Source organism: Sceloporus occidentalis, unplaced genomic scaffold (genome assembly GCF_023333645.1).
Source record: "Sceloporus occidentalis isolate IW3139 unplaced genomic scaffold, rSceOcc1.0.p SCAF_6, whole genome shotgun sequence".
Lineage (NCBI taxonomy): Eukaryota > Metazoa > Chordata > Lepidosauria > Squamata > Phrynosomatidae > Sceloporus > Sceloporus occidentalis.
In genome coordinates, this window is record NW_028316986.1 from 127,780,219 (window position 1) to 127,802,348 (window position 22,130).

Here is a 22,130-nt window from a genome sequence, read left to right on the forward strand (position 1 = left end):
TGTTTTATTTATAAACCGCTATTCCAAATAGATCATAGCGGTGTACAAGAAAATTATAAAACAGTACAAGAAAAATCTACAATTAAGATACACTGTATCTTCAGGCCAGCCCCTGATGACGCTGGGCCAGCCTGTTCTCTCCCTCAACGGCCGAAAGATGACAGTTATGGAGGGAGGGCACTCTGTCTTCAGGCCAGCCCCTTTTATTTTATGCTTTTATTCAATATAGATTCCTTTGTTTAAATGTTCACCATATAAATCTTGTGTCTGGGACTCCAACATTGGGCCTCAACCTAGGGCAGAGGGGAATCATATACCAGCTGGGGTGGCTTTGCCAGTCTGTGAAGTAACATCTTGATACTGTACATCTCAGGGACTTCAGTGTATTATCTATCAGCTGTGAGTAATTCTAGCTTCCACCAACCATGAACATGTGTATGCTTTTCTCCACATCAAAACAGATGCTGCCTCCATTAATCACCAATTTATCTTCATTTACAGCACTGACATTGTCTCATCTTCATCACCCTTGATCAGACTCCAGTCCCCAGTCCTATACAGTTGGGCTGTCCATCTTGTCTTAAGCTTTGCTGCTCCATTAATATTTGTCTTGTCTGTCTGCAGATCAAGGAAATTGCTCATGCGTTATTACATTTTGATTAATCTTATACACGGAATGATATTAATAGAAATAAACTGGAATGCAGCCAAGTACTTTGGCTTAAATGATTTGTTGACCATAGCAATTACTTGCCACAGGCTTCTGAGGACTTTGCTCACAGATATTGGCTGGCAGCCTTTTTGTTATATCTACTCTGCCTTTTTTTAAAAAAGCATTCTCTTATAGAGAATCCTTCTTATTCATTCTTTCAGGTTAATCAAACAACATACTATCTCTTGCAGAATAAATAGACTGGTACTTTCAAATGCTGCTTCCCGTTCATGAAATGTACTGACTAGCTCACTTGTAAACATGGGCCTCCATCACAGAGATCACAAATCTCTTTACATAAATGAAGGAAACTGATTACAAGAGCATCATTCATAGAAATAGAAGATGAACTCATCAGAATTACCCACCAGGTGGCAATATAATCAATAAAGCCCACAAGCTCTCTGAAGAGGAAATGTAAAAGGTGGGGGAAAGTATTTAATATTCCTATGGTAAGCATTTGGGGAAGAGGAGCAGGGACGTATTTGCATTCTGCATATGGTACTTTCCTGTGAGGGACAAACTTGGCCTTTTGGTTTGAGTGTTGGACTGGGACTCTGGAGACCAGGGTTTGATTCCCAGTTCAACCATGAAACCCACTGGGCGACCTTGAACAAGTCACATGCTCTCAGCCTCAGAGGATGGGAATGGAAAACCTCCTCTGAACCAATCTTGCCAAGAAAACCCCATGACAGGTTCACCTTAGGGTCACCCTAAGTCAGAAATGACTTGAAGGTACACAACAATAACAACAGTAGCAACAACAATGAAAACTGCAGGCATTGTGAGGAACTGAAATTAGTCCTGATGCCCAGTGGTATCCATGTGCTGTGAAAAGAAGAAGAAGAAGAAGAAGAAGAAGAGAGAGAGAGAGAGAGAGACTCATGCTTTTCAGGTGGTCCTTCTTTGGGAACACATTTCATTCATATCTAAGAAATGGCAAAGTGGTTGCGTACATTTTGCATTCAGAGCCAACGGTTTTTGATATTATGAGGAAGCAGCAAAGGAATAATGAACAAACTTTGGAAACTAGCAAATTTTCCTCCCTTTGGGTTTGATGAGCTGTCTCCTCATCCCTAGTCTGCAGATCTTGCTGTAGAGAAGACAGGCATATGTCCCCTTGTCATGTTGCCCAGAAGTACAAAAAAGTAGTTTTTGTGGGGGTTTTGGGCTATGTGACCATGTTCTAGAAGAATTTGTTTCTGACATTCACCAGCATCTGTGACTGGCATCTTCAGAGAATGCTGGCATGGAAGTGAGTGGGGTATACTATGTGACCCTGGGTTGGGAGGAGTGATTTCCATGTTAATCTGTGTATTGTTTTGTTGTTGAATAGCAAGGCTTCAGGGTGGGAGGATATGCAGGGTCACACAGTGTGTGTGTGTGTGTGTGTGTGTGTGTGTGTGTGTATCCCACTCGCTTCCATGCCAGCATTCTCTGAAGATGCCAGCCACAGATGCTGGCAAAACATCAGAAACAAGCTCTTCTAGAATATGACCACATAGCCCGAAAAACCCACAAAAAAACTATGGATGTCAGCCATGAAAGCCTTCAACTTCACATTAAAAAAGAAGTACATTCAGTACTGCATAATGGTAGGGCATATATAAGAATTCCTGTCCTTTTCCTATGGGGAGATTGTGGTGATCCATTGAATTGATACTTCCATTCCCATTAACCTTCCATTACCTGGCATTAATACCCATGCTCCTCTTCTTTTAAAACATATGGCAGTATAACCATGATTTAAATTAACCAAGACTGGTTGTTAAACAGGACTGGAAAGGTAACACAGCTTTTGAAGTTGCTTTCAAAATGTTAGTTAAAAGCAAAAGCAAATTATAGCCTAATTACAGGCACTAGATCTTGTCTGAACTTGGAAGCTAAGTAGGCTCCACTCTGGTTAATACTTGGATGGGAGACCTCCAATGAGTACCAGGTGTTGTAGACTAAGGTGCGATCCAGACCAGTGCTTTGCGCCGGCCTGGCCATGTACTAGGGTTGCCTGGGGGCAGAGCGTCTGCCCACCCTGCAACCCTACTACGTGGCGGCACCATAATCGTAGTGGCCTCCCATCTACATGGGGGCCACCCTGATTACGTCACACACGCGCCAAATCCAAAGGGTGTGGTGCGTGTGTGATGTCTCTGCGCCGCTCCAGGCCACTTATGGTGGCCTGGTTGCAGCACAAGAAGGAGCTCTGAAACAGAGCTCCTTATGGGCTTCTCTGTGGTCCGGAAAAACTCCAGATTGGGGCTGCAGGGCTGCCAGTGAGGCTGCCCTGCCCCCAACCCGGAGCTAAAAGGGGCGGGTGCAAGCCGCCCCAAAGGGGTGGTATGTACCGTGCCTAAATGAAGGAACTGGCAAAATCACCTCAGATTATCCCTTGCCTAATAAAACCTTGGGAAAAATTCATGAGGTTGCCATAACTTGACAGGTGATATGAAGGCACACAGAGTTAATAATAGCCTCATTGAAAGCAAGCAGAGGGGCTGATGCCTGAGTTAGACATTGCTGATGAGCATAGAAAGGGAGCACCAATCTCACTAATTTGATCCTTCAACAAACAATAGTCAGGAGTAGGTTGAAATGTGTTTACATGTTGTAGGGTCCACCATACTGTGGCTGGTTTGGCCAACAAGTGAAAAGACATTAATAGAATTAAGACAGTGATAGGCATAATAAACTAATATATGCTAAATTGCTTATACCACATAATTATAATCTGACAGTACAGTCGTGGAAAACAAAGATGTGCATTGGTTTGGCTGCTTGTCAGTCTGAAGATTTTTAAGAATAGAACCGAGAATTTCAAATGAGATATGATGCTATAAAAGAAAATTAGATGCAATGTATATTCCTGATCCTAAATACACAAATAAATTGAAATAAAATCTGTCCATTTCAATGGCAGTTGAAAATAATTGGAAATCAGATCATATATGTGTAAAATGCAATCAGAATGTGAAGGGAATATAATACTGGAGAAGCAAATAAAGACAAAAGCCTTGAAATTTGGAAAGTCCAGAACATGGAGAGAAAATGAAAACAGAATCAAATTAACTATAAGATGCAGCAGACAAAAATTTCTGAACTGTTTCTGAGACAGGTAAATATATGTTGGAGAATGAAGGCAATTTTTCATATCCATTTAAAGGAGTTCAGACTTCAAAGTCTGATTGATTATATGAATAATGTAGATATAAATGTGCCAGTACTATTTAGGAACCAAGACAAAATATGACAGTTCTCACAATGACTCAAAAGAAACAATATAGGCCTAGTACACACAGACAGCAAAACACTGCCCCCTTTGCTGTGCAGCTGTGCAGCAGCATCCACATGTGGTTGCACAGATGCACAATCAAAAAGGAGCTGCTGTAGGCGGCTATTTTTTTTGCGCTGCTTCTACTGACAGGTATCTGTGGACAGGTGCGTGCACCTGTGACGTCACTAGGGCTGGGCGTGTCCGGACGCCCAGCCCTATCAAGTCCTAATATAGCTGCAACGTGCCCATCTGTACCGGGCCATAGTATTCCCAGAAATAGCACTGTGATCTGGTAGAAAGAGGAGGATGGATAATTTAGTAACCTAAATTAGCCTTTCTTTCAAAAGAAAGAATATGGATTTTCAATGGCGTATTTTACTGATCAGATAATATGTACTACAGTAAAGTACTGATGTACCATGCAGAAAAGTATGTTAATGACAGAAACTGGAAATCTCATTTTTTGAACTACCATTCCCAGAAGCTTTCAACAGACATCCAAATAAAACATTTGTAGACCTCCAGGTGGAGGGAAGCAGAAAGAGAGGAAGGCCTCTATTAAGGAGGTCACAGGTATGAGCTTACAGGAACTAAGCAGAGCAGTGAAGGACAGGGAGTCTTGGAGATGTTTCATCTACAGGGTTGTCATGGGTCAAGATTGACTCTATGGCAGTTAACAACATGATTTTATAGGAACATTTGTGTGTGCATGTGTGCATGCGCGCACACACACACATAAACATATTGGGGAGAGGTGTTACAAAAGTAACTCTCTTTCTCAGAATATTTCTAGTGTACACAGGAGCCAATACTGTGGAATTCTCTGTGGCATTCCATTCTTTCACCTGCTTCTTTTTATTTGATCTGGGAGACAAAGAATGAATGTGTAGATTTTTCTTATTGTGAGCTGCATATGATAACTTGAATTTGACTGAAAACCAGTAAGGGCCTGTTGATAAAGACTTTATGAGTTATGGGTTCAAATCCAAATTCTTCTTCACTGAAGATTTCTGTACAGAAGTTGGATGGCTATCTGTCAGGGATGATTTAGTTGTGGATTTACCACATCAGTAAGAATAGAATCATAAAATTATATAGTTGGAAAAGACCACAAGGGCCATCCAGTCCAACTCCCTTCTTTGCATCTAGATTACCATTAAGGTACCTTCCAATGCTGCAAATCTATGACAATTTGATACCATTTTAAGTGCTGTAACTCCATCCTATGGAAACCTGAGTTGTTTTGAAAGAACTTTAGTTTTCTTTCCAAAGAGTGCTGGTGCCTAGAAAACTACAAATCCCAGGATTCTGTGGGATGGAGCCATGGCAGTTAAAGTGGTGTCAAACTGCATTATTTCTATAGTGCTGATGCACCCTATCATTCTGTGAACCAGTAGCTTTTAGAAAGATCTTTTCAGAAGGAAATATGTTGTCTCTGTACAGCTGTCACACTCTATACAGCTGCCTATGGTTTGTCAAATGAATAAAGTTATGAATTGCCTTTGATGTTATATGTCTACATTTTGTCCTTTCATTAGATATTCCAACAGAAAAAGACTAGCTGTTAGGCATTTTCTTTAAAGATTATGGTGCGTTACAGACGCGCCGAAGGGGTATATTAGGGTTAGGAAGGGGCGTGTTAGGGTTGAGAAGGGGCCTCCCTTCCGGACTCCCCTCAACCCTAATACGGACCGAGTCCGTACAAAATGGCAGTGCCCGTCCACACGGGGGCTGCCATTTTGACATTGCAGATGCGTAGCATCCAGACGTCGTGTGGCGGAAGTGACGCCGCGAGTGCGCGACTAGCGCTTCATGGCGCTACTTCCAGGTCGCAGAAAGAAGTGCCATTTCGGCACTTCTTTCTTGCTGTGCCCGGGAACCGCGCGGTTTGGCCACTATGGTTCCTGGACGTAGCAAACGGCGGCGGCGGCAGAGCACCCTTCTTGGGCGCTCTGTAATACGCCTTAGCTTCTCCAGTTTTTCTCCCCATTAAACATGATACGTGGCTCACATAGGTCAGTTTTCTCTCAGGATTTTTTCAGAGGTTATATTCCTACTTCTTTTGTCCATTTTATGATATGCTCCTCTGCATGTTCATATAATCAGGAAGAGTGATACTATAATTTTCTGTTTTCCTAAAACCCACTATGACCTGCAGGGGTACAGATTGTTCATCCTTCCAGGTGTTGTTGGACTGCAAATCACAGCTGCCCTAGCAGCATAGCTAATGGTGGGGAATGCTGAGTGTTGCAGTCCAGAAAACTGGAGCATGATTCCCACCCCTGATATAAGCAAACACTCTTTTGGTCTTTTAGATATTCAACATATCCCTCTAGTCTTCTAGAAGGTATACATTTCTAATGGCCTCATTACATTTAGGAGGGCTAGACATAGACAGTAAATTTGATCTTTGTACTAGCTGATCTTTGTATTTTGGTAGCAGCAGCATGGCATAGTGGTTTGAGTGGACCATGACTCTGGAGACCAGAATTCAATTTCCAGCTTGGCCATAAAACCCACTGGGTGACCATGGGCAAATCACCTCAAGGGAAAGCAAAAAGAAGCTTCCTCTAAACAAAGCATGCCAAGAAAACACCATGATAGGCTCACTTGAGCATTACCCTAAGTCAGAAATGGCTTGAAGTTCCAAGCTTGTGCACGCGTATGCATGCACACACACACACACACTATATGGTATAGTCTAGAGTTTGTTTAAATTTAGAGTTTTTGTTATTAATTGCTGTTCAATAAGTTTCAACTAACAGCAACGTTATGAACTCAAGATCTCCAAGGCACCCTGTAACTAACAGTCCTGTTAAAATCTAGCAAACCTGGGGCTGTGGCTTCCTTGAGTGTGCCCACCAGCAATGCAGTCACCCTCTTGCCCAACTGCTTTCCACTTTGCCAAGCTTTAGTATCTTTGCTAATGAGTCATGTCGTTGCATGATATGTCCAAACTACGATAACTTCAGTTTAGCATTTTGGTTTCTAGGGAGAGTTCAGGTTTGATTTGCTCATGTATGTCTTTTTGGCCATCTATATTGTCTGTAGAACTGTCTTCTCATGTCACATTTCAAATGATTCTCTTCCTGTCAGCTTTCATCACTGTCCAGTTTGCACAAATATATATAAAAACTGGATATACTATGACATATGCTCAGAGGTCTGGATGCAATTTCTGGCTTATCCATGGAATCACCACATGGCCTTTTGCTCTCTTGCTAATCTCAGCTTTCTGTCCACAGTATGGGAACAAAGATCACCTCCCCCCAAAATCTGTGAGGTTTGGTGAGACAAAGAACTGCTGTTATCCTAAAGAAAGGGACAAACTTAAAACAAATACGCAGAGATTATAAAGATGACATGGTTATTTTAGCATGATTCTATTGCCAAAGTGCTACTAGAAGGTGGCTATCTACCAGTTAAACAAGTGTCTTCTGTCTCTTTTGTCCTTAGTTTGAGATCCAGTGGATGCTGATTCATTGTGATCCTCAACGACCTCAGAGAGAAACATGCGGTGAACTTACAGCCAGGAGCTCGGTAAGAAAATAACTGAAGATCAGTGTTTAACACTTTCAATTTCTGTGGGGTAAAAATCCAAAATTTCTTAATGTATTTCCTTCCCAAAGCTATCAATAGAGGGTCTGGAAAGAAAACATATACAGAGTGGAATAAGAGCTTTCCTTGTCTGCGTGTTCTAGCCTTAGTACAGTATATGTGTGAATATAGATAGTACTTGGAGGTGCATAGTACTATCTGCAGGGCAAAGGGTTAAAAAATAGCTGGTGTTATTCAATCCCTCCTTTTCCAGCCATCAGGTTTCCTCCAATCTCTGCTACCCTCCTCCACAGCCATTCATTAGCAAAATAACTGTGTGCCTATGCCAGGCACTGATTTTCCTAAGGCTTTTTGGCAGAGTCCTGGGGTGTATGTGTGGATTTTTGCATCCTAAAATTCATCTGTGACAATCCTTCTATCCATTGATCAATCTAGAGAAGGGTCTATGGCTAGCTCTGCTCCAGGCAAGAAGTTTTCCTGCCTCCTAGGGTTTTTCCTGCAAGCCATTTGCCTTTGCCTAGCTCAAGTAAGTTTTGCCTGACTTTTCTCTTGTGTTTTTTTTTTCCAGATAAGCCAGACAATCATCAAGGTAAGTCTGAATGTCAGGGTTACTCAATGAGTGTTAGAGAGGGGTCAAAGTGGTTCTGTATCCTTCTCACTGTTTTTTTTTTTACTCTTTTCTTACCTATTTTGTTGATAGTGTGCACACTTATAATGTGGAAGATTGTGTCAGAAAACATATCAGAAGCTGCTGTTGAACTTCTCAGGACCATCCAGCCATGACTACTGTTGGAAATGAAATGCTTAACTTAAGGTGTATCTGCACTGCTCAGTTATAGCAGTCTCATACCATTTTAATTGGCATAGCTCAGTATTAAGGACTCCTGAGATGTGTAGTTTGGAGATGTCTTTAGAATTTGTAACTAAAGAGCTCTAGTACTGTCTACAGAGAATTCTAAGGACCTCACCAGACTACAGATCCAAGGATTCCATAAGATGTAACCGTGGTAGCTGACATCAAACTGATATAACTATGTAGTGCAGATACACCCTTAAATGGATATTTGGTAGTTCTCATGTTCTTTATTTTGGTTAAGCCTAGTTTGCAAGGATGCCATTTTGTCAGATCAGAGGTGGAAGGTGGATATGATCCACATTGTTGAAGTGACCTCATTTCAGGGGTGTATGTATCTCTGATCTATGTGGTGGGGTGGACCCAGACTTAGCTGATCTTGAGAGTAAATAAATTGAAATCATTTAAATTAGTCTTGGTAGTTTCATCAAGTCTGCTCTTAAATATGATTATATCTGGATCCATCCCATTGATTCTGTATGCCAAATATTGGAATAGTTCCCCAACTCTAAATCTGATATCCCTGGTTCTTTGAGAAAAACTTTTAGTTTTGTAAAATTTTTCAAAGTGTAGTGATTTGAGTGCTAGACTAGGGCTCTCTGAGACCAGGGTTCAAATCCCTGCTCGTCCATGGAAACCCAATTGATCTTGGGCAAGTTTTTCATCTCTCTGCCTCAGAGGAAGGCAATGACAACCCCTTCCTGAACAAATCTTGCCAATAAAAACCCTTCTTTAGGAGCCTAAGGGCTTTCCTTAGGGCTGCCATAATTCAGAAACAATGTGGAGGCAAAGAACAACAACAAAAATTATTCTAATCAACTCAAAGCCCTCTTTTATTGTGGTCACATACTTAAAAGATTAATTAACACACTTTAACTATCTCTTAAGTAATCCTGTTGTTATAACTGTTGGGGTGGCAAAAGCTGGACTTTTAAATATATTTTATGCGTGCAGTGGGGATTCTTGTACACATTAGTGATTTTGTATCACCAAGAGTATAACCAACTATCACCAAGAGGTGATAGTTATTTTCTGTTAACTAATAGCCAATATGGCATAGTGGTTTGAGTGTTGGACTATGATTCTGGAGACCAGGGTTTGATTACCACTTTGGCCATGGAAACCACTGGGTGATCTTGGACAAATCGCATGCTTTCAAAAGTCTCAGGAAAAGGCAATAGCAAACCTCCTCTACAAATCATACCAAGAAAACCTCATGATAGGTTCACTTTAGGGCTGCCATAAGTCCAAAAAGACTTGAAGGCACACAACACAACATACAGTGTGCATCTACACTGTAAAAATAATGCCGGTTGACACTACTATGGAATCCTGTGATTTGTAATTTAACGAGGTCTACAGGCCATGGTAGTTAAAGTGATGTCAAACTACAGTCTAGATGTACTCACAGTGGTCCATAGTGTATGATATTAAGATAAGTGAGTGGAAGGAAATTCATAGGAGAGTGAATTTATATAGCCTTTCCAGAGGGACATCTGAATAATGTGGAATGGAGAGTGGAGGCTATTATAGGGAAAAAGGAACAGGAAACCTCTCTCTGATTAATTTCATTCCACTTGCTACTTATCTTGGGATCCCAGCCCACTAGGCTGAGGTGCAGAGCCCTATGAAGGTGCTGTGCTTCACTATAATGCACATCTAGTGTTTGGTGGAATTATTCTATATGGCTGGGTGTGAGTGTGTTGCAGTATAAAGCAGCCTCACACATACTCATGCACTGTAATAAGCAGATAAAATGGAAAACTTTTGGGGATTCAACCCCCCAAAATGTCCAGAAAAATAAAGTCCAAATCATAAACCATGCTAATCTGTTGCTATGCTCCTAACCAAGTGTTCCACAGAACCCTAATTTTTGGTGTGACTTGAACTTCTATAATATGGAGCCTTCTCTACCACATACAAGGGGAGGAAAAAGAATTATTCATGGTTTTTACACAGAAAATAAAAAATGTACTGTGATGCCCTGGAGACAAACATTTATTTTGGCGAGCAACAGCTTTTGCTACACACTATGATTGCTACACTTCTTCAATCTGAAGAAAAAACCATCTTTTAAAATGCTGGCTGTGTGAATTGTGACTAAGAGTAGAGTTCCCACACCCTGAAACTGACTGGCAAATAGGTGCCACTGAAAATGCTTTCAGTGTCTGTGTAGTTCACCTTCTCTGTGAGGTGTGAGGCTAGAGAAAGGGGCCTCATGGAGGCTGACTTCACACAAAGCACCTATTGTGAAGCTAACTTTGCTTGGCGGTTGGAATTTAGTCATAAAAAAAGAGAAAACAGTAGATTGTGTTGTAGAATTTGAGTGCCCGCCTCAAAATTATTTCTGAAAAATGTAATTTGTATGGCTTGCAAAAATGTAGTGTATTTGGATGGAGTTCACAGTGGCTTTTTTAAAAAGAAAATTCTTAGTGCAAAAAGGGTCATAGTGGGTTGTTTTTAAATATTTCACTGTATATGTCTCTCACAAGACACATCTGGATATAATGATGGTCCCAATTGGTTGGTGCTATGGAATCCTGCCATTTGTAGTTTTGTGAGATATTTAGCCTTCTCTTTCAGAGAGTGCTGGTGCCACAACAAACTACAAATCCCAGGATGCCAAAGGATGGAACCCTGATAGTTAAGGTGGTGTCAAACTACATTAATTTTGCAGCACTGCAGCAGCTATAGATGGGGTGAAATGGCCTCCTTCTCCCAAAGATGTGGGGATATTTAACTCTGTCCTTCTCAGCTGCACCACTAAGGTTGGACTAAAGCTGGTTGCAAGTCCAGAGCTCTGTAATGCAGAGAGAACTTACAGAACAGCTTTTGTGCCTGCAGAGCAAAACTTCAGTTGTGCTTAGCACCTTCATTTCTACAGAGGGTTTATAAGTCTTCATGTGGTTCCTGGAGCCCCTCAAGGGGGCCAGTCACACTTACATTTTTTTACACTGAGAGATTCACATCTGTGAATCGATTCAAAATTGATTCACCATTCCCACTACATTTTAAGGCAACAAATCTCTCCATGGCATTTAAATCTGGTCTGATGTTCCCATTCACCACCATTCTGGATCAAAATGGTGGTGCCCCCATTTCTGAATGGTGGCTGCATGATCTTAATTGATCCAATAGCTTACTCACACTATCAGAGATATGGATCATTGCAGTTATTAAACAAAGAACAGCTAAAGGATCTGGTGCCAAATGCACCAGTTTAAATGGCCTTTTTGGTTGCCCCCTGCAAACTGCACCAAGTAGAATCAGTGCAATAACCCGGTTTCTAGACTGGGTTATTTCTTAATGTGAATGGGCCCAAGGGAAATCAAGATGCCTGGTGCAAAAGAAGCCACATCGTTTGCAGGATGCCAGAACTGTTCTGCAAGTTTAAAATGGAAGAGAAGCATAACTGGCTCTGCCAGTGCCTGGTGAAATGTGAATGGAAGGGAGAGAAAGAGGAGAGAGAGAGAATATTGAGAAAGAGAGAAGAGGAGAGAGAGAAAAAGAGAGATACTGGGAAGCAAAACTGGGTGGAAGACTGAAGAAAGAGAAAAAAGGATGTCATGGACAGAGGCAGAAAGGTTCTTACCACAGCACACTGTTACAGCTCTATATTTTACTTTAACTGCAATGGCAACATCTTGTGAAATCCTGGTTTTTGTAGTTTGTTAAGAGAAAGAGAGCAAGAGAGCCCATCAGCAGAGAGCAAAACTAGGGCTTGAATCCAATTACTAGTTTCAACTACAGTTGATGCAGCAAATCGGTAAAGATTTGGTATAGTAGTTTGAATGTTGGTGTATGATTCCAAGAGGCCAAGCTTTGAATTCCCAGTCAGTGATGGAAACCCTCTGGGTGTTGTTATTTGTTGTTGCTGCTGTGATGTGCCTTCAGATCAACTCCAGTGGGCAGTAACCCTATCCAGGGTTTTCTTGGCAAGATTTATTTAGGGCAGTTTTGCCTTTGGCTTTCCCTGAGACTGAGAAAGTATGACTTGCCCAAGGTCATCCAATGACTTTCTATTGCTGAGTGAGGATTCAAACCCTGGTGTTCCAGAGTCCTACTCCAATACTCCAAACACTGCACCATGCTTACTCCTTGCTGTTCTTACCCACCCAGAGTAAGCAGCGAAGGAAAGAGAGCAGACTTCTCCATTCACTACAGCTGTAAGTATGCTGCTGGAGAGTTAACAAAAGATTCCTGATCTAAGGTTGCTGCCAGAATTAATTCATTTTGACACTCCTATTCATTTTTACATGGTCCTCTCAATCACTTTGCTCAGAAATGGCAACTTATGTTGCTTGTTAACTGTTCTTGTTCTCCTCCTTGATCGATGGGAAGAGGAGTGTAAAAAATAGGATGCGTCAACTGCGTCCTTTCCTGGAAGTGAGGGATCTAGATACTGTGGTACATGTGATGGTAACCTCCCGACTCGATTTCTGCAATGCACTCTACATCGGGCTACCCTTGTGCTTAGTTCAGAAACTTCAATTAGTGCAGAACATGGCAGCCAGCTTGGTTTTTGGTAAAGGTAGAAACGATCACGTAACATTTATTTTAAAATTGCTCCACTGGCTGCCTATTAGTTTCCGGGCGCAGTACAAGGTGTTGGTTATGACCTTTAAAGTCCTAAATGGCTTGGGTCCAACCTATCTTTGGGACTGCCTCATTCTGTATAATCCACCCCGCACACTCAGGTCCTCTGGGAAGAATTTATTACAACCTATAAAAACTAGGCTGTCTGCAACTACCCAGAGGACCTTCTCGGCAACCACTCTCGGATTATGGAATTGCCTGCTGGAGGAGATCTGTCATATTATCAGATTAAACAACTTTAAAAAGGCTGTTAAGAAAGATCTCTTCCGGCAGGCCTTTCCCAAATAGATAACCGACTACCAAATTGGAACCCTCTGAATCCGCTATAGCCACTGTCTGATTTGTTTATTTTAAGGTATGTGTTAAAATTGTTAATTGTTTAATTGTTATTTTAAGGGAGGGTGGGATATGGGGATTCAGGATTGTACAATTTTAACTTGTAAGCCGCCCCAGTTGTCTCTGACAGAGAGGGGGGTATAAATTAAAAAAATATATATTTTATTTGTTAGTTAAAACACGTCAGTTAAAATACACATCAATTTTAAAAGACAAATAAGATATATACAACATATTAAAACAATCCACATTTAAAATTAATTATTTAAAATTCACAATTTAAAAATCATCTGGGTAGACCTCCTGGAAGAGATTAGTTTTCAATGCTGTTTTAAATTCAGACATTGTATTCAGCTGACAAATCTCTTCCGGCAGGTCATTTCACAGTCCAGGGGCGGCTGCAGAGGAATTCCTCTGGCTGTTAGTTGCCAACCTAGTCCTGGCTGACCAGAGTAAATATCTGCCAGTGGACCTGAGCATATAGGGTGGATTATATGGGAGGAGGTGATGTTGTAGGTAAACTGGATCCAAACTATGTAGGGCGTTAAAGGAAATAACCAACACTTTGTACCTGGCCCAGAAACTAGTTGGCAGCCAGTGAAGTGATTTTAATACTGGTGCAATGTGACCACTCTTGGATGTCCCAGTAATCAAATCTGGGCTGAACTAGCTGAAGTTTCTAAACTTGATACAGAGGTTGCCCAATATACAGTGCATTGAAGAAGTTCAGTCTTGAGGTTTCCAGCATGTGCACTACCATCCTTAGGTCTTCCAACTCTTAGTGGCGGCATAGTTGGTGCATCAGCCGAAGATGGTAATAACCAAGTTGTTTTTGAGGACAACAATCCTATGCTGGCTGGAAGATTCTGAGAGTTGCCTTGCCAAAATGTAATTTGCTTGGCTCCCAACCTTTTCCCTTTCCTCTGCATGACATGATTTCTGCGCTCACTGCCTTCATTCTTTAAAGTGTTATTTTTTTATTTCCCTGCCAGAGAGGCCCCCCAGGAGCACAAGGCCCCCCCGGCCCCCCAGGCCCACCTGGAGTTCCTGGCATTGATGGCATAGATGTAAGTATACCTTGCACATGGCCTCGACTGTACAGCAAAGCCTAGCCAGCCAGTGAGGAATTCTTCCCCATGATCATACAATGGCATTGCTGTCCTTTCTGAGTATATTTAACATGAGACACTTGGGTTTGGCAGCTCTCTATGATGCCCTGTTAAATGGCAGTAAAATTATTTACTGCCCTTCTGTGCCAAGAATCCTAGCTGTGCATTCCAAGTCACATCTTTCAGGGGCTACTAGGGGCATGGATCATACTTTATTTTCAGCATAAATGGCACGACATATAATATGATTCTTCTCATTTGCAATAAAGTCTTATGTGAGATTAGCATTTGTAATCTGCAAATTAAATTACTGTAATTTAGGAATAATCCTATCTACTAGAGATCCCAGCAATTAGGATTTCTTCTGTTAATATATGTGTTAATCCTTTCTATGTGGAATTGTGAATGTCATCGCAAGACTTAAAATGTATTCTATTTTACTATTTCTTGCTCCATTCCACTAGGGAGACAGAGGACCTAATGGACCACCAGGCCCTCCGGTAAGTAGCTGATACTGCTTTGCATGTTTTGTTTTGTTTTAGTTTAGGGCTTTATCACACCATGATGTATAGTACGAACAAACTTTGCTAATTCCATTATTGCTTTGTTTCTATCTTATGACAGTGTGTTTCTCTCATGGGCATATTGCTGGACTCCTGTTATCAAAACAGCATATTCAATTCACAGCACGAAACTGAATTCCCGTGATGCCGCTTCCCATCAACCATTTTTTGAGTGTGCAATAATTCAGTTCTCCACAATAGCAATATCTCAATCATTCCATGATGCCAGTAGTTGTGTTTTTCCATTTTTCCCTTGCAAAATGAGAAAGCTGCTTAACATGTGTGCACATGTGTGAAATGATGTGGAAGACATTGGGTGGGGCTATGGTCAGTTGTGTGGCAATTTGAGAAAGCCTTATTATGCCACTTTTATTCCAGAGCTTTTGCAAGTGTGTGATATCACCCAGTCTTAAAACAGTACGTTTCAGTCTACTGGAACAGTGCTATTTCAACAGGTTTTTTTGTGCTATATATCATCATGTGATAACACCCTTAGTTCAATGAAATGCATAGCTACAACTGCATCTTCCCTGCATACATCCACAGTCTCCATTTGTCTGTGTTCAATTCATCCCTGCAGGGTCCAGATGGTGAGCCAGGTAAAACAGGGGTCCCTGGATTGCCAGGAGTACCAGGAGCTGATGTGAGTAGACTTTTACTTCTCCTAAATGAAACAGAATCTCTGTCCATGAGGTGTGCCTCTGGTATGACTGCAGTGTAGGCAACTTGTCATCATAACATGATCCCCAGACGGATATTTCCAAATCATGAAAACCCTCCCAAGAGAGGCCTCATTCCTCCCAGAACTCCTTGCAGCAAACATATATGTATTTTACTGAGTGCTGAAACTTTCTTGCTTGCTTGGGGAGGGGCATAAGAAAAGGAAAAGAAATGTCAAAATGGAAAGGAAACATCTGTCAAAGAAAGGTTACAGAAACTGGCCCATGCCATGCTGGAAGGCAATGACTGGACATTGGTTTGGGATAATTCAGCAGCTGGCACTGGCTCTGATCTACACTTGCAGAATGAACAGCGATGTTGGAATGGATTCTCCATCTCCTTGCAGCTCCAGATCTTTTCTGGTGAGATCAGGAACTCTCCAGAGCAGATTTGGGGAGCACATCAGCAGTGCTGAGCAGAGGAGATGGAGGGCAAGCGGAGGTGTTAAAATCTCTTCATCGGCTGCTGATTAGCTTCTGGGCACAATACAAGGTGTTGGTTATTACCTTTAAAGCACTACATGGCTCAGGCCCAAGTTATGCCTCTCCATACATAATCCGCCCCGCACTCTTAGAACCTCTGGAAAGAATACATTAGAACACCATAGGACTAGATTGATAACAACTTCCTATAACAACTTCGCAGCTCCTCAGTTGTGTAACAGCATGCCGGAAGAGATCCATCTCATTACTACCCTAGATGCCTTTAAAAAGGCACTCAAGACGGATCTCTTCCAGTGAGTGTACCCACCCGATCTTATATAAGGATTATCAGATTGAAATGCTCCACCCCTGACTATGACAGTATGAAGTTTATCGCATGGGGGAAAAAACGTTCCCCGATGCGTTCTAACGAGCACGAGCGCGGGCGCGCACGGAGCGTGATGGGAACCCGATGGGTCCCAGAACACTAGTTTACCGCACGGCGGAACGCCGCCACCACCGCCGCCGGGTGTTCCCATTGAGTTCCCAATGTGTTCCAGGAGGCGCCATTCTGGGAACGCTTTTGAAACTGTTCCCAGAAATGGCACCCTCTGGAACACATTGGGAACCCGATGGAAACGCCCGGCAGCGACGGTGGCGTTCCGCCGTGCGGTAAACTAGCGTTCTGGGACCCATTGGGTTCCCATCACGCTCCATGTGCGCCCGCACCCATGCTTGTTAGAACGCATCGGGGAACGTTTTTTCCCCCATGCGATAAACTTCTCTGACTATTGGATGATTAGATGATGATTTGTTATTTTATTGAGTGTATCTATGTTTTGTACTGTATTTTACTGATGTAATTCCGCCTCAATCTGCAGGGAGAGGCGGGAAATATAAATAAATAATTTATTTATTATTTATTTATTAAATATGACTTTAAAATAAACAGATTTTAAGTGATCATTTATCAAATCACTACCTTTCAGACTAATTAAAAGCAAGAAAATTGAACTGCTGTACCATTTATTATTAAAACTAAGCCAGTTCTGAGAAGTGGTGTGTTGTTTTATTCTCTTTTTAAAAGCCATTCAATTAATTCCTGTGTGTCTTTAGCGATGACTGTGACCACAGTCCAGAGTCCTGAATGTTTAAGTTGGTATTCATTTGTGGTCTGGTCTCTGGTTCAAAGAGGCACAACAGAAAATCCAGATATTAGACAAATGTTGGTTTCAGATAAGTTTGAATCTAGAAAGTATTTTACAACTTGTTTTTCCCAATATTATTCATGAACCTCCCTTAGGGTTGGATTCAAAGTATTACATTTGATTGAACAACTGGTGGAATCATTCTATTAGATTAAGGAAAGCTTTGGATCCAACTCTAGGAATAATTTTGTTCTCTTTTGCTTTAGTATTACTGTAACATTTGACTGATCTAGTTTTAGCATTTTAGAAGCAGTTATTTCCAATGAACTAAATGCCATTTTTATCGCACTAAAATGTTTTACTGTATTTCTCAAGGGATTGACAGGCCCTAATGGATCACCAGGGTCAGCTGGCCCAAAGGGACAAAAGGTAAAAGTCTTATATCCATTCTTAGACCTCCCTCCCTCTGTTCCTCATCCTCAGGGCTGTTTGCTACCTCAAATAAGATAAAATGCTAGTCATTGATTCAGGATTCTATTCAAAAGTCTCTCCTCATCCCCAACAAAAGTTTATATTGTTCACGCATTAGTGTTTTTTGAGTCTGTAAAATAATATAAAATTTATATCTTGCAGGGTGAACCAGGGTTGCCTGGAGGTCGTGGACTTCCTGTAAGTGAGAGATTTTTCTTCAGTATCTATGTAAAAATCAATACCATGGACTGCTGTTTGTTACAACTGTAAAAAATGGGGGGGGGGGGGAGACACCTTTCTTTTATAATTGCTCAAAGAGTTAATCAGTTTGAAAGAGCCGAAGAGCAAAATAAATAAATAAATAAAATAGGACTCAAATCTTCAAATCAACAGGGAACAGATTTAATTTTTCATAGTTTTCCTACACTTTGTAACTCAATATTAAGGGTTGGCCTTTAAAAGCAAATCTTTTTAATGGTTTTAAAAATGTTGCTTAGACTGACTAAGGCAAAAATCCAAAGGGCCATGGATGGAGTTGGGAGCTGCAGTGGACGATTTCTCTTCCTTTTAGGCGGGATACAGACGGGCAAAAAGGGGTGTGTTCATGACGACATGAAGGTAGAGCCTTCAGACGGCCCTTACCTGAATGCTGCCATGAACACGCTGCCCGCACGCCCCAAGCGGGAAGAAGCGGCATTAAAAAGGTGCTGCTTTTCCCCGCTTCTTTTCTGTATGATGCGCAGCTGCGCAGCTCCGTCTGTAAGCTGCTGCACCGGTACGCCAGAATTGTTACGCTGCTAATTTAAGTTGCCCATTTAAAAGCTCCGTGTCTGCTGCGTCACATAATGAGTCGGGGTCCTGGAACATGCGCAGTTTGCAGTCAGGCTTTAATTGCAGCATCAGCTGCCATGCAGGTGTGGAAGCTGCAGCATAGCTGCAGCGCATTTTAAGACTCGTAACCCTAACCCTAACCCTAGAGCAACATGTACGCATGCGCTGCTAGAATCGGGGAAAGTTTGGAATTTAAAGTGAACCCCTACACACATTCCTGTGCCATTTTCTCCTAACAATAAAACCCCTAAAACTTTAAATATTTACATATGTACAAGGGAGGTGATGGGGGATGGCAGGGGGACAGCGGTGGCAGCGGCGACAGCTGTGGCTGTGCATTGCAGATTCAGCAAGAGCGCGGGGACCAAAGGAGAGGAGGCATCCATGATGCTGGTGACATTGGCAACGTGCAAGCGGACAAGGATGCCAACACCAGCTGATCACCAGCTGGCAGGAGACCACTATTGTTCTTGGGCAGGGCGAGGGAAAAAGTTTTAAAGGGGCCTGGGCACTTTAAATGTGCACATAAGCTTTCTGCCGCCGCTGCTGAGTGCCGCAGCTGCGCAGCTGTGCATCCGCCAGCCGGCAAAAGGAAAAAAAAAAGCCCCGTTTTTGGCCGCCCGTGCAGAAGCTGCCTCTCTCTTTGCAGCGTCCTCCGAGGTGGCGGTTTGGAAACTGCGGGTCAGAAACGGCCCCAGGTGAGGCGTCTTCACTACCCCCCATGTGGAAGCCCCATCACCTGAGCCACGCCCCCGGGGCGGGCGGTCTGGAGGCTCCGTATTCAGCAGAATACACTTCCAAGACGTCTTCCCCTGCCCGTCTGTATCCCGCCTTACTTTCTTTTCTTGCCACAGACTCTCATGTTCGTCATAAAAGTTGCTCCCACAGGTTTCTTCCAAGGGGACATTCAACTCAGTGTCGAAGGCTGCACCATACCATCCTACATTTCACAGATGCAAACGGGGACACACATGGCCGGGGAACTTTAGAGGGTGGTTAAGATGGCAAATATTATTGGAGGCTGCATCCACACTGCAGAAATAATCCATTTTGACACACTTTAAGTACCTTGGTTCTATGCTATGGAATTCTGGTATTTGTAGATTTGTGGGAATTTAGTCTTTTCTATCAGAGCACACTGGTGCCACAACAAGTTACAATTCCCAGAATTCCATACCATTGAGCCATGACAATTAAAGTGGTGTCAAACTGGATTATTTCCACAGTGCAGATGAAGTCAATGGGGAAGAATAAACATGTCAGGAAAGACTGCGGCAGTTTGCTTTTGCCTGAGTCTACAGGGAAGAGCAATGTTCCACCCCTCCTCTCCTCTCCCCAAGTTAATGGGTGGCAACTAAGAGCCTGTACACTTTGTGCCGGCCTGCAGGTGAACTAGGGCTGAGCGTCCACACGCTCCAAGCCTTAGTTTTGCTGCCTGGATGCCATCTTGGGGTGCACCATGATGACGTCTCTTGGGTGCAGTGCCAATGGCACCCCTTTGGGGACACAAAAAGAACCCACCAAGAAGCGGGTTCTGTTTGGTCCTTCCAGAGACAACAGAGTCTGGTTGCCATGGCCTCCTTATGAGGCAAAAACAGGTGTCGTGGAGCCACTCGTCTGCACAGCCCCTAAGAGTACTGTTTTGAACTCAGTTTGCAGCAGTTGAAGTAAGCTGAGGACAAAGGAAGGGAGTGAAAAGAGAGAGAGAGGAAGAGAGAGAAAATGAGACATTTTGAAAGCAGCTGAACAAGGAGAATGACAGGATCAATCAGGACTGTCCTTACCAAACTGGAACAGTTTGGGGTTATGCTGCACTTCACGATTAAAATTGGCAAACCCTTCCCCTGCATGTGGAAACATTGTGCACATACAGGGAGAGAGAGAGAATGGGAGAGAGAGGGAAGGAGAAGGAAAAAGAATTCTTGGGGCACTACCTCTATATTCCTTTATTAATATGGAATATTATTGACCAGGTTGAATTCTGGCAAGGGGGAACAATGTGAAAGCTAGTGGTTGCAGAAGTAGGGAAACTCAGATCTAAATCCCTAACTGGTCATTCAGTAGCTCTCAGATTGCCATACTTCACAAGATTCTGATGATTATTTTTATTGCTGTTGTCACCACCACAACCAGTATTGTTATTATTACTATTAAAAGGTAAAGGTAGTCCCTTGACATGAATGTCTAGTTGTAACCGACCGTAGGGGCCGGTGCTCATCTCTGTTTCTAAGCCGAAGAGCCAGTGTTGTCTGAAGACTGCTCTGGTGGTCAGGTGGCCAGCATGACTGCACCGAACACTGTTACCTTCCCTATGTATCTGCTTGCATTTGCATGGTTTCAAATTGCTAGGTTGGCAGAAGCTGGGACTAGTGACAGGAGCTCACCCCATCATGGCCTTGAACTGCCTACCTGCCGATCATGCAATCAACAGAGTCAGCATCTTAACCATTTGAGCCACTGCATCCCCATTATTACTATTACTATTATTTAACAAAATAATACTTTCAAGATGGTTTGCAAGAAATGATTCAAACCATGAGATATTAGAAGAGAACAAACATTTATTTTTTTTAAAGGAGACAGAAACAACCTAGATAACTACAGGCAAGTCTTAGCTTACTTGGGCATAACTTTTCCAAGTGGTACAGCAACATTTCATTTCTAGATCACTGTTTGCCTTCAAATATTAGGGATATGTGAAGCTAAACTCAAATAGGAAAGCATGTAATTGCTGTGACGCAAATGTTAAAGAAAGCCGTTAACAGTAGTACTTACATACAGTGTTCTTTATCCATAATGACAGGAAATTGCTATAGTCTTGAGAAGCTGCAAAGCTAAGATGACTGATAAGAAGGTTCTTGCAGATGCTGGTTTCCCAGTGGAGTGATTTAGCTGAGCATGTGGTGAATGATTGCTCAGAATAACTTGCAATAGCTGGCAATTTTAGCCAACTGAATAGGGAAAAGTCACCTTGATGTTTTCTTTTCTCTCACAACAATGTTAAATACACATAGAAAAAAGATGCAGCATAACTCTGAGGCATTTAAAAGATTGCTGAGTCTATAAACTATTTCACCTGCAATATTTTAGGACAAGGCAAGATAACTCCTCTCAAAGCACAGCATGCTGCCCCCTTTCATGGTGTTGGTAGGTAGCTCAAGCCACCCTGGATATGATAAGAAAACATGACAGAAATGATAGCTATTTGCAAAGAGCCACAGTGGTTACATAGTGGCAGCGCTTACAAGGGACAAATTGGTATTGCAGATGGGAGGAAAAACCCATGGTGTGATGAAACTAGGACTGACTCTCAACATGATCTTGATGGTAGCTTGTCCATCAAGCATTCTTTTGGGCTGACACAAATCTACACCTCTGATATATGAAATCAGCCTGTTAGAGGGACGTGTACAGAACTGAGATGTATGTAGCAGAGCCCAGCCAATTGGCCATCCAACCTCTGTTTAACAATGGTGGGGTACAGACCACCCAGAAGAGGCGCTGCAGCATACATATTGCGTGGTGCAGCTGTGCAGCAGAAAA

The 22,130-nt window shown here is 42.3% G+C and overlaps 1 protein-coding gene across 2 annotated transcripts in view; it reads left to right on the forward strand.

Moving 5' to 3' along the window:
• Positions 1 to 22,130, forward strand: part of LOC149311390 (uncharacterized) — a 156,076-nt gene that overhangs the window by 67,194 nt on the left and 66,752 nt on the right. The window contains exons 6-12 of one of the 2 annotated variants that reach the window (XM_089528558.1): positions 7,437 to 7,520; positions 8,107 to 8,127; positions 14,316 to 14,390; positions 14,897 to 14,932; positions 15,576 to 15,638; positions 17,661 to 17,714; positions 17,919 to 17,954. In XM_089528558.1, coding sequence (XP_089384684.1) covers positions 7,437 to 7,520; positions 8,107 to 8,127; positions 14,316 to 14,390; positions 14,897 to 14,932; positions 15,576 to 15,638; positions 17,661 to 17,714; positions 17,919 to 17,954 — 369 coding nt within the window. Of the gene's footprint in view, positions 1 to 7,436; positions 7,521 to 7,874; positions 8,065 to 8,106; positions 8,128 to 14,315; positions 14,391 to 14,896; positions 14,933 to 15,575; positions 15,639 to 17,660; positions 17,715 to 17,918; positions 17,955 to 22,130 lie in introns of those variants that run through there. The other variant, XM_089528559.1, reaches the window with a different exon arrangement.